At 47.7% G+C, this 13,243-nt stretch overlaps 1 protein-coding gene across 1 annotated transcript in view; it reads right to left on the reverse strand.

Annotated features, from left to right (window-relative positions):
• Window positions 1-5,611: 5,611 nt before the first annotated feature.
• Window positions 5,612-13,243, reverse strand: part of LOC144607458 (SH2 domain-containing adapter protein F-like) — a 92,666-nt gene continuing 85,034 nt past the window's right edge. The window contains exon 5 of the mRNA XM_078424321.1: window positions 5,612-6,628. Within this exon, the coding sequence (XP_078280447.1) occupies window positions 6,442-6,628 (187 nt within the window). The 3' untranslated portion in view covers window positions 5,612-6,441. The remainder of the gene's footprint in view (window positions 6,629-13,243) is intronic.

The raw sequence follows: 13,243 nt of genomic DNA on the forward strand, positions 1-13,243 counted from the left end.
GTTAACAGACATCTAAAAACAATTGAAATCGATCTAAATCATTTTAAAATGGTAAATTTATTTGAAATATGTTTAACTGATAAGAATTGACTAAAGATGATTAATATTAATTAAAATATATGAAAAAATGAACTTACCCTCAGTTCTCATTTCCATCCAATTCAGATGTCCAAACGACTGGTATGTGTTTTGTTGTGCTTGGGAGCACAGGATGCGATGACAGTTTCTCCTTTGACACCCGCTGCTGCTGTGTCTTGCTGCACAGGAGATGGGGAACAGTGAGAGGAGTTCCTGAGTGACCTGTGATGTTGAGGCTCGACGGCCACAGCGAGGAGAGATCATGACCCTGGGTGTCCATCTCTGGCCTGGAGAAGGGCCAGGAATGAGTGCATACCACCCCTCACTCACTGCGACTGAGCTCCACTCCTAGTGGTGGTGAAATGGAGGTCAGATGCGCTGCAATGGGAGGTCAGATGCACTGGCATATCCAACCTCCACTGCATTTTAGCCTTTCATGATGCAAGACGTTGATATGGAGGTCAAGAACATGCTGACTTTAGTTTAGTTTAGTTTAGAGATGCAGCCCAGAAACAGGCCCTTCAGCCCACCTAGTCCGCACCGACCAGCGATCCCTGCACACCAACACCACACACTCCAGGGATAATTGACAATGTTATCCAGCCAATTAGCCTACAAACATATATGTCTTTGGAGTGTGGGAGGAAACCGGAACACCCGGAGAAAATCCTTGCAGGTCATGGGGAGAACGCACAAACCCCCTGGCAGGGCCGTCTTTACAGCATTATGGGCCCCGGGCAAAGCAGTGTACTGGGGCCCCTACGACAGCTACTCTCCCCCAGACCAACTGTTACTCTCCGCCACCCCCCTTTCCCCAGCACCCCCATTTCCCCCACTCTCTCTTCCCCCCCACCACCAACCCCCACCCTTGCTGTCCCCCTCCCCAGTCCCACTCTGCCTCCTCCCACCCCCACTCTCTCCTCCTCCCACCCTCCCCGTCGCCCCCACCGTTACTCTCCCCCACCCCCCTTTCCCTACCAGCCCCCCCCCCTGTCGTGCCGGCGAAAAGCACTTACCGAAAAGCACTTAGCGATGGACTTAGGGTGCTACATTGTTGCGAAAAGCACTTACAGATCGCTGTGAGAAGCACTTAGGGATGGAAAATGTTGCGAAAAAAACACAGGGACCGAAAATGTTGCGTAAAAAGCACTTATTGAACCTACATTTTTAAAGTAGTATTTATTTATTGCAAGTCACTTAACATACACAGATCAGCATGGGGCCCCTATGCTCGTGGGGCCCCGGGCAAGTGCACATCAGGCCCATGCGTTAAGACGGCCCTGCCCCCTGGACCTAATACAGGACAAGGGCGGTCCCATAAGGAACAAACAAATTTATCCCAATTATACGGGATGACCCGGCTAATACGGGACAGTTTGCAACCCTGGTCTTACTGCAGTTGTACAGGGCCCTGGTGAGACCGCACCCAGAGTATTGTGTGCAATTTTGGTCTTCTAATTTGAGGAAGGACATTATTGCCATTGAGAGAGTGCAGCGTAGGTTCACCAGGTTAATTCCCGGGATGGCGGGACTGACATATAATGAAAGAATGGGTCGACTGGGCTTGTATTCACTGGAATTTAGAAGGATGAGAGGGGATCTTATAGAAACATAAAATTCTTAAAGGATTCGACAGGCTAGATGCAGGAAAAATGTTCCCGATGTTGGGGGAGTCCAGAACCAGGGGTCACAGTTTAACAATAGGGGCAGGCCATTTAGGACTGAGGTGAGGAAAAACATCTTCACCCAGAGAGTTGTGAATCTGTGGAATTCTCTGCCACAGAAGGCAGTGGAGGCCAATTCACTGGATGTTTTCAAGAGAGAGTTAGATTTAACTCTTAAGGCTAAAGGAATTAAAGGATATGGGGACAAAAGCAGGAACGGGATGCTGATTTTGGATGATCAGCCATGATCATATTGAATGGCGGTGCTGGCTCGAAGGGCCGAATGTCCTACTCCTGCACCTATATTTCTATGTTTCTATAGATCAGTCGAGAAGAAAATAAAGGATTTTGCGGATTTAGCATTCGAAGCCTTTGCAATGAGACTGCGTTGAATCTCTTGTTAATTCTTCACGTTTTCCGAACAACGCATCGCAAACTGATTTTGCTTCGATCCAAATGTTGATTCTGAGCCTGAAGTGTAACTCCTGCGGAAACACACACAGAGAGCTAAATTGCTCGCAGTAGTTTTGCCATAAACATTCACAATCTGTAGCTGGTGGAGGGCTTTGTTGCACTAATCACTGCTGGGGAAGATTGGAGAGGCGGGGGTCACTGATCTCGGTCGGCCTGGTCGCCTACTTCACTCCCCGTGACTCAACCAATAAAAAAAACAACAGAGCTCTGGATGGTTGTGACACAGATCCCAAGGCATGGATTTGCATTTTGTTGCTTGTGTCGAAAGCAGGGAGTTAGTTCTCTGATCTTTTTTTGAATGAGGCCAACGTGGCAGCAGAGAGATAATTAGTACATCTCGCAAAAAGAAAGGGAATGCTTGCAATTATGCGGCATTTTAATGTCCCAAAGCACTTCACAGGCACTCCAATTAATTATTTTTGAAGTGCAGTCAAACTCGACGTCGGAAGGGTGGACATCAATGAGATAACTCACCGGTTAATCCCGGCTGTAGTTGTTTTAGTTAAGAGACAAGGATTACTCCTGGCCTCGGGAGATCCTTATTCTTCTTCTTTGAAGTGCTGCAGTAGGATCTTCAACATCCAGGGCGACAGGCTGCGGTCATGAGATGCACCTTTGACCATACAAATCCCTACTGCATTACAGTGAAGATTTAGATTTAGATTTAGAGATACAGCGCGGAAACAGGCCCTTCAGCCCCACCGGGTCGGCGCCGCCCAGCAATCCCCGCACATTAACACTATCCTACACACACACTAGGGACAATTTTTACATTTGCCCAGCCAATTAACCTACATACCTGTACGTCTTTGGAGTGTGGGAGGAAACCGAAGATCTCGGAGAAAACCCATGCAGGTCACGGGGAGAACGTACAAACTCCGTACAGACAGCACCTGTAGTCAGGATCGAACCTGGGTCTCCGGCGCTGCATTCGCTGTAAGGCAGCAACTCTACCGCTGCGCCACCGCAAGGCATTAGTTGCTGCCTAATTTTCGGGGTGATTTCTCACTTTCTTGCAACACTAACGCCAACATCCCCCTCCCCACCTCTCTTCCCGTGTCCCATTTACAGACACGTGTAGGAAGGAACTGTGGATGCTGGTTTGATTTCATGTCACGTTACTTTATTTTCATGTTTCATGTATTGTTTTGTGTTTATTATGTCTGTTGGCAGATTAATTTCCCTCCTGGGATAAAGTTTTATCGTATCGTAGCGTATTATTATCGTTAAACTGAGTCTGAAGAAGGGTCTCGACCCGAAACGTCACCCATTCCTTCTCTCCAGAGATGCTGCCTGACCCGCTGAGTTACTCCAGCATTTTGTGTCTACCTCCCATTTATAAACACTTCAATTATAAACATCAATTAGGAACGATGGACCTCTGGAATCCTCTGCCCCTGAGGGAGGTGGAGGTCAGGTCATTGGATGTATGTAAGATCGAGGGTCATGGGGAACTGGCACGAAAAAGGATTGAGGGCAGCATAGACCAGCCATGATCATATTGAATGGTGCGGTGGGGCATGTAGGATGCAGTGGCCTATTCCTGCTCCTATATTCTTGTGTTGTGATTGTTCTTGCTGAATATGCCATGTTCCGTGTTCACAATTGCATTGGTCATAGGAGCAGAATTAGGCCATTCAGTCTACTCTGCCATTCAATCATGGCCGATCTATCTTTCCCTCTCAACCCCATTCCACTGACCTCTCCCCATCCTCCCTGACACCCATATTAATCATGAATCGATCAATCTCTACCTTTAAAATATCCATTGACCTGGCCTCCACAGCCGTCAGTAAATTCCATAGATTCACCACCTTCTGACTAAATAAATTCCTCCTCATCTCTGTTCTAAAGGCCCGTCCTTTAATTCTGAGGCCGTGGCCTCTGGTCCTAGACTCTCCCACTAGTGGAAACATCCTCTCCACACCCACTTTATCCATGCCTTTCACTATTTGGTAAGCTTCAATGAGGTCCCCGCTCACCCTTCTCAACTCCAGTGAGTGCAGGCCTTAAGTGGAGGCCTGAGTTGCCGTCAAACTCTCACCATATGTCTTGGAAACCCTTGCGTTTATGGGTGATGAACTTTGAAGTTCAATAGACAATAGACAATAGAAAATAGGTGCAGGAGAAGGCCATTCGGGCCTTCGAGCCAGCACCGCCATTCAATGTGATCATGGCTGATCATTCTCAATCAGTACCCCGTTCCTGCCTTCTCCCCATACCCCCTGACTCCGCTATCCTTAAGAGCTCTATCTAGCTCTCTCTTGAATGTATTCAGAGAAATTGGCCTCCACTGCCCTCTGAGGCAGAGAATTCCAAGTTCGGAGGTGGCTGAAAGATTCCTCAGAGTGCTGTTGTTAAAACATACTGATATTTCAAAGACATTGATTCCTGGTGGCAGACCACATGTATTGACCAAAGGACCGAATTCCAGAGGGAAGGTGAGAGGATTGCCCTGTACATCAAGGCTATGTGTATCTGAACCATGGACAGTGAGGAATCCTGGTACAACTAAAGTCAATGGGCAACATGGGGAAAGACACTCTAATGATTTGAAGTCATACCTTGCACGATGGAAGATGTTTGTGGTTGTTGTGGATCAATGAATCCTTGCCGCAGGACTTCCTCGGGCCACTGTCCTGGGCCTAACATGCGCAATCATTGTGTAGAAAGGAACAGCGGATGCTGGTATAAACCGAAGATTGACACAAAGTGCTGGAGTAACACAGCGGGCCAGGCAGCATCTCTGGAGAAAAAGGATGGGTGACGTTTCGGGTCGGGACCTGTCCTCAGACTCCGGTTGTTTTATCGTGACCTTCTTCCTAACCTCAGGCAGGATGTTTGTAGATGGGTTTGTTTTAGATTTTAGAGATACAGCGCGGAATCAGGCCCTTCGGCCCACCGAGTCCGCGCTGCCCAGCGATCCCTGCACATTAACACTATCCTACACACACTAGGGACAATTTAAAAAAAAACATTTACCCAGTCAATTAACCTACATACCTGTACGTCTTTGGAGTGTGGGAGGAAACCGAAGATCTCGGAGAAAACCCACGCAGGTCACGGGGGGAACGTAGAAACTCCGTACAGATGGCGCCCGTAGTCAGGATCGAACCTGAGTCTCCGGCGCTGCATTCGCTGTAAGGCAGCAACTCTACCGCTGTGCCACCGTGCCACCCTAATGGTTGGACAATATTCAGTTCTGCTTGCAGCTTCTCAGCAAATGAATGAGCCCGTGCAACGGCCGATAAGTAGCACATAACATTTACACTGCTAACGAAATGGCAGTGGCCATTTTCGACATGGGAGTCTATTCGCGTACACTTGACATTCCCCCTCTCTGTGTTCGCGCTCTGCCTCCTCACTGGTGAATCATGCAAGCAGACATTTCTTCCAAGCATATTTTATAAAAAAATTTAGATATTTACAGGAAATATTATTGAAAATAGAAAACACACATTACACTTCCTCCAGATATTCCACAACCCCCCCCCTCACAACACCGGCGTGGCAACAGCACTGCACAGGGTGGCACTGGGTCACATGCATCAAGGATGTGCCACCCTTCAGCCACGTTCTCTCCACACATGGGCATGAGGAGGGTGGGGGGGGGGGGGGGGGGGAGGGTGGAAGGCACCCCGTAATGGCTCCTTGTGCCAGGAGGGTGATAAAGGGGGAGGGGGGGGGGGGAATGTTGATCACGGACACCCCAAGCTACAGATTCCCACCCCGGATGCAAAGTGCATGCGTGCTCGGTGTTTGCGTGAAGTCATGATCGGGGCTTTTTGCTGGAGATGTCTTCACCATGAAAGAGCCCGGCCAGCACTCGGTGACTTGCCCACCTGCGTGAAGTGGTGAGCCAGTGCGGCCATTTTGCATTCTATTCTGGGGGAGGGGGGGGGGGGGGGGAGAAGCAAGGGTTACCACAGGAGAAGTAAAATACATTCCTTAAATTCCCAGTAAATGAGTGACTGAATCCTCACAAGTGAGTTCAGCGGCATTCATGATCCAATTCACCACAATCGTTGAAACAAATGCTGAGGAAATGAGATATTCAATACTCTTGGCCTGCAATTATTTCACAGGCCGGAAATGGGGAATTCCAGGGTCTCGTACTTGTCGGAGCCACAGTCTCCACAACATTAACCGTGCAAGCTGACGCTTTGGTTCACCGTCCGTTTCATTTGCCCCTCACTGCCGTCTTCAGACAGCCGCTGGGCCCCACTCACAGTGTTTGCACCATCACTGGGAAGAGCAGGGAGAGATGCTCGGCCCCTTTAATTGGCAGCTTGTGGCTGGTGTAGTGGTTTATCACCTCCGGAACGCCATCAAAGGGTGGGCTGTTCTGGCCCAGAATGTACTTGGAGTCTTTCGTTCGGCTGAACTTCATGTGCATGTACCCTTGGCTGCTCCTGCGTGCAGGGAAAGAGAGAAGAAAGAGACAAGGGCTTGAATTTGCTTAACAAAGGAGAGCTACGCGCTTTCTCTGAGTTACTCCAGCATTTTGCGCCTGTCTTCGGTGTAAACCAGCATCTGCACTTCCTTCCTACACTGTTTCTCCTTTTTGTGTTTTACAAGCTGAATTTCAGTCCAAGGGGCCCTAGTTATAAGCGATTTGCATTCATATTCATTATCGGCATGCTTTGACCCCTGACCTAATTTGACCTGAGTGTGTTAAAGAATAGAATCAACCTGCATGCGAATAGTCAGTATGTTTGACTAGAAATTATGCTGGCGGGGAGCATTTATTTCAGTCAGCAAGGAAACTTGTAGACTGAATGTATTCCCAGCATGGGATTGCACCCCGCACAATCCAAGTCAATGGATCAAGGGCTGCCAGGAAAATGTCGAGCCTCAGGTGCAGGGTACGCTGGCTTTCAATCGCCAAGAGTCCTCTTTACAACCCATGTCTAATTGCTAAACAGCTCTTGTTTTTTCTGCACTGTGTGGAGGGCTTAACTCTTTCATTATCAGAGAAATTCTTAACCGTATCAACATGAAACATCAAATCTGTTTCTCTCTCCACAGATCATATTTGACCCGCTGAGTATTTCCAAGAATTTCTGCTTATATTTCAGACTAGGGTGGGACGGCGGTTGAGTTGCTACCTTAGAGCGCCAGGGACCCGGGTTCGCTCCTGACCACAGGCGCTGTCTGTACAGAGTTTATCCGTTCTCCCTGTGACCTGCGTGGGTTTTCTCCGGGATCTCCGGTTTCCTCCCACACTCCAAAGACGTACAGGTTTGTAGGTTAATTGGCTTGGTATAATTGTAAATTGTCCCTAATGTGTGTAGGATAGTGTTAATGAGCGGGAATCGCTGGTCGGCATGGATTTGGTGGGCCGAAGGGCCTGTTTTTGCATTGTCTCTCTAAAACTAAAGCTAAAAACTAAAACTTCCAGAATATGCAGGATTTTTGCTATTTGACTTCTTAATCCCATCAGCTGCCTCCAAAGTGCTCATGTTGACATCTGAGGATGTACCTCTCTGGGAGACTGCAGTATCCCAGGGCGACTAGTACTGTTCCACTCAACTCCCACCAACCGAAGAAGAAGTAAAACACATGTATCAGGTTGGTTGTTAGACATTTGCAGTCATATGAATATTCTGTTAACTCTTTAGTGCCAGGGTTGCCTTTAATACACTGCTGGACTTTCTCTCTTTTGTATCTGACGATCATCCCAGGTGCAAATGTTGGTTCGTTGACCAGCTTGTTTTGCTGCTCTGTTTCACAAAATGGAAACTAACCCAAGAATTGCGGATCAGCCCAGACCATCACACAAACCAACCTCCCTTCCACTGGCACCATTTATACCTCACGCTGCCTTGGCAAGGCCAGCAGCATAATCAAGGATGAGTCACACCCTGGCCACTCCCTCTTCTCCCCTCTCCCATCGGGCAAAAGGTATAGAAGTGAGAAAACGCACATCTCCAGATTTACCGACAGTTTTTTTCCGGCTGTTATCAGGCAACTGAACCATCCTACCACAACTAGAAAGAGGTGCTGAACTACTATCCACCTCATTGGACACCCTTGGACTATCTTTGATCGGACTTTACTGGCTTTGCCTTGCACTAAATGTTATTAATGTTATTCCCTTTATCAGCTTATTTACAATGTGAATGGCTCGATTGTAATCATGTATTGTCTTTCTGCTGACTGGTTAGCATGCAACAAAAGAACAAAAGCAACAAAAGGCAATAAACTCATCTCAAGATATCCCTGAAACTCCTAAGAGAGCAATGCTATAAGTTAGGTGGCAAGAAGACACAGCAGTTCTTGCTTCTGTCCCACGGAAATGATTTCCACGTGCCTCGACTCCATCCTATCTCTCCTGGTCAATCTCTCCCGACCTATGACCAAGATACCTCACATGCCCTCCGTCTCTTTAATGACTTCCGCTTTCCGAGTCCCCACCCCGTATCTTTACTGTGGATGTTCAGTCACTCTACATCTCCATCCCCCACCAGGAAGGCCTTAAAGCCCTCTGTTTCCCTCTAATAACACTCTACTCCACCAAGCGGAGCTGGTCCTCACCCTCAACAACTTCTCCTTTGACTCCTCCCACTTCCTCCAAGTCCAAGGCGTAGCTATGGGCACCCACATGGGCCCCAGCTATGCCTGCCTCTTTGTAGGGTACGTTGAACAATCCCTGTTCCAGGCGTACACTGGCCCTATCCCTGAACTCTATCTCCGTTACATCTATGACAGCTTCGGTGCTGCCTCCTGCACCCATGCAGAACTCATGGACTTCATCAACTTCACCACCAGGATTTTCATCCTGCACTCAAATTTACTTGGACCATCTCCGACACCTCCCTCCCCTTTCTTGAACTAAATTGTCTCCTTCACAGGAAATAGACTATTGACCGACATCTATGACAAACCCACTGACTCCCACAACTATCTCGACTACACTTCTTCCCACCCTGCTTCCTGCAAAGACTCTATCCCCTACTCCCAATTCCTCCGTCTACACCACATCTGCGCCTAAGATGAGGTGTTCCATACTAGGACATCCTCATTCTATAAGGAACGGGGGTTCCTCTCTCCCATCATAGATGAGGCCCTCACTCGTGCCTCCTCAGTACCCCACAGCTCAGCCCTTGCTCCCCCTCCCCTGAGTCGCAACAGAGACAGTATCCCCCTCGTCCTCACCTTCCACCCCATCAGCCGTCGCATACAACACATAATCTTCCAAAATGTCCGCCACCTCCAACGGGATCCCACCACTAGCCACATTTTCCCATCTCCACCCCTTTCCGCCTTCCGCAGAGACCGTTCCCTCCGCAACTCCCTGGTCAACTCATCCCTTCCCACCCAAACCACCCCCTCCCCAGGTACCTTCCCCTGCAACCGCAGAAGAGGGAACACCTGTCGCTATACCTCCTCCCTCGACTCTATCCAGGGACCCTGACAGTCCTTTCAGGTTAGGCAGAGGTTCACTTGCACGTCCTCCAACCTCATCTACTGTATCCGTTGTTCAATATGTGGACTCTTACACATCAGCGAGACCAAACGCAGACTGGGTGATTGTTTTGTATAATTGTAAATTGTCCTTAGTGTGTGTAGGATAGTGTTAGTGTGCGGGGATCGCTGGTCAGCGCGGACTCGGTGGGCCGAATGGCCTATTCTCGTGCTGTCTCTCTAAACTGATAAAACTAAATGTGATGGGAAGGATCATTTAGGAAAGAACAGCAGATGCTGGTTTAAATCGAAGGTAGACACTGGAGTAACTCAGCGGGACAGGCAGCATCTCTGGAGAGAAGGAATGGGTGACGTTTCGGGTTGAGACCCTTCTTCAGACTGATGTGACGTGATGTGATGCGATGGGATTTCATTGAGCACAAGGTTTCTCACTCCCAAGCCTGAGCCAACACTAATAGGAACACTGGTACAAAGTGAAACAGGCTTAAAATTGTGTTCCAATTGGAATCCCATGAAGCCACCATCCTGCCAACACTCATGGTGGATATTTTTATCTTAATGGTTTAAAAGTGACTGATACTGAATTGGCTGTCAACCATTCTCACGTGAGTGGAATAGACTGGCATGATTCTGAACAGCTAGTTTGATTGCACAACATTTATCTGTTACTAAGAGCTGCGCTTGAGCTCAGGCATGATAAATGAGTCGAAGATGTAGACACAAAATGCTGGAGTAACAGGCAGCATCTCTGGAGAGAAGGAAAGGTCGACGTTTCGGGTCGAGACCCTTCTTCAGACTGATGTCAGGGGAGAGTGGGATACATAGGAAGTGTGAGGTATGGAAATGGGACAAAGAGAATGGAGATCAAGGAAAACGTAGAATAGATCATTCTATTAGCTGGGTGAAGCTAACAACAAAGCAGAGATAAAATGTAGTCGGAGACAGTAAGACTGGTCAGAGAACTGGGAAGGGGGAGGGATGGAGAGAGAGGGAAAGCAAGGGTAAATGAATCACTGGATTGGCACCTGCAATCGGATGTGAGCTCAGATTCCCATCGGTGGATTCGATATGAAACCACACCTGCTCACTGTGTAAGTAAAAGTAAATTAATCTGTAACATGGACTACACTGCCTTCTTTGGTGCCATCATGATCCTATTGAAGTTGGATCGCCAACTGCACATTGCCACGAGTGCCAACTAATTTCATATAACTGTTGTATTCAATAAAATCGAATTTCTGTCATTACTTATCACTGCTGATGTTGTGATGGCATTGGATTCTTCATTGCTGTGGGAACAGTACTGGAACTTGGAAGCTTTATTGCACATCGAACCTTATGCTGGCCAGGGATTGCTGTAGAATGTTAGTAAGGGTGTCAGAGGTGATGGGGGGGAAGACAGGAGAAGGAAAGATAGATCAGCCACGATGAATGTTTTGGGGTCATTGGGCCATTCTCAAGACCCGAGGGACTGCGGTTGTAAGGAGCCCTCTAGGAAACTGGAAGCCAGAGTACCCTGTACCTCAAGGCCTAATGGCATCCTTCATTGTCTCCATGTGTCCTATCCAGAGTGTCCAGGCCAATATTTATCTTTCAACGAAAAATGAATGAGAAGGGTCCATTCAGATCATATTGTTGCTGGTGGGAGTTTATTAAGCACAAAGTGGTTGCTCCGTTTCCTACAATGATGGCATTCCCTTCAGATGCTCTGAGGTTATAAAGAACACTACACAAATGATAATCATTCTTTCATTTAACCGTGTATGCCACAATAGGCAATGTATAATGGATAGATAATTGCAGAAACAAATGGATTGATGGAGTAATTAAGTCATAAAGCTGGGAACAGTCCCTTCGGCCCACTAAGACTCTGCTAACAATCTAGTATCCACTGGCACTAATCTTACGGTAATTCTATTTTGATTCTTAAACACATTCACATCAACTCGTTTCCCCCCTACTGTAAGGGCAATCTACACTGGCCCTGCCAGTGTTAACCTACATTGTTTGGGATGTATCACAAAATGCTGGAGTAACTCAGCAGGTCAGGCAGCATCTAGGAGAGAGGGATGGGTGACATTTCGGGTCGAGACCAAGAAGGGTCTCGACCCGAAACGTCACCCATTTCCTCTCTCCTAGATGCTGACTGACCTGCTGAGTTACTCCAGCATTTTATGATACCTTCGATTTGTACAAGCATCTGCAATTATTTTATAGACAATAAACAATAGGTGCAGGAGGAGGCCATTCGGCCCTTCGAGCCAGCACCGCCATTCAATGTGATCATGGCTGATCATTCTCAATCAGTACCCCGTTCCTGCCTTCTCCCCATACCCCCTGACTCCGCTATCCTTAAGTGCTCTATCCAGCCCCCTCTTGAATGCATTCAGAGAATTGGCCTCCACTGCCTTCTGAGGCAGAGAATTCCACAGATTCACAACTCTCTGACTGAAAAAGATTTTCCTTATCTCAGTTCTAAATGGCCTACCCCTTATTCTTAAACTGTGGCCCCTGGTTCTGGACTCCCCCAACATTGGGAACATGTTTCCTGCCTCTAAAGTGTCCAACCCCTTAATAATCTTATACGTTTCGATAAGATCTCCTCTCATCCTTCTAAATTCCAGTGTATACAAGCCTAGTCGCTCCAGTCTTTCAACATATGATAGTCCCGCCATTCCGGGAATTAACCTAGTAAACCTACGCTGCACGCCCTCAATAGCAAGAATATCCTTCCTCAAATCTGGAGTCCAAAACTGCACACAATATTCCATGTGCGGTCTCACTAGGGCCCTGTACAACTGCAGAGGGACCTTTTTGCTCCTATACTCAACTCCTCTTGTTATGAAGGCCAACATTCCATTGGCTTTCTTCACTGCCTTTCCTACATTGTTTGGGATGTGGGAGGAGACTGGGTCATCTGGAGGAAACCCACGCAGTCACAGGGAAGATGCGCAAACTCTACACGGACAGCACTGGAGGTCAAGATGGAAGGAGGGTCACTGGAGCTCTGTGGCAGCAGATCCGTTAGCTTCACCACCGTGTCGTAATGGTTGAGTGATCAGGGTGGCCAGAACGGGAGTGAAAATCACTTTGTACAATTATTTATGGACCAATGCGTGGGAAACTTGTCAAGGTAATGCTGGGAATTCATCTGTTCAATTGATCAGAAACCTGCATTGGATGGACATATGCGGCTCATTTTGCTTCTTTTGTTTGTGCAGAACTGGCTGTTCCGAGTGGAGAACCAGTCAGGGGTAGTGATAACTGTGTCACATCTTGCTAAAAATTGCAGGAGAAAGCAAGAGTTGTCTGGAGAAGCAACACTTGCCTCGTCTGCACGCAGGAAAATGGACACAGATTTATCTCTGAGTGGAACAGGGCATAAATTAAATTCACTCCTCAGTATATTTACATTCCGAAACAGTTTTAAGCTGCCAGCTAAAAACTCAATCAGTTGAATGAGTAAGTGGACAGCAGACCGTTAAAATTCAACAAAATGACAGGCGCTCCGAGCTGTTGTGAGTCACTCAACTGCATAACGTTCAGAGATCGCACTCTTGGTATCAGCTTTCCTCAGCCAGCTTTTTCCTAAATTGGTT

This window comes from Rhinoraja longicauda, chromosome 28 (genome assembly GCF_053455715.1).
Source record: "Rhinoraja longicauda isolate Sanriku21f chromosome 28, sRhiLon1.1, whole genome shotgun sequence".
NCBI lineage: Eukaryota > Metazoa > Chordata > Chondrichthyes > Rajiformes > Arhynchobatidae > Rhinoraja > Rhinoraja longicauda.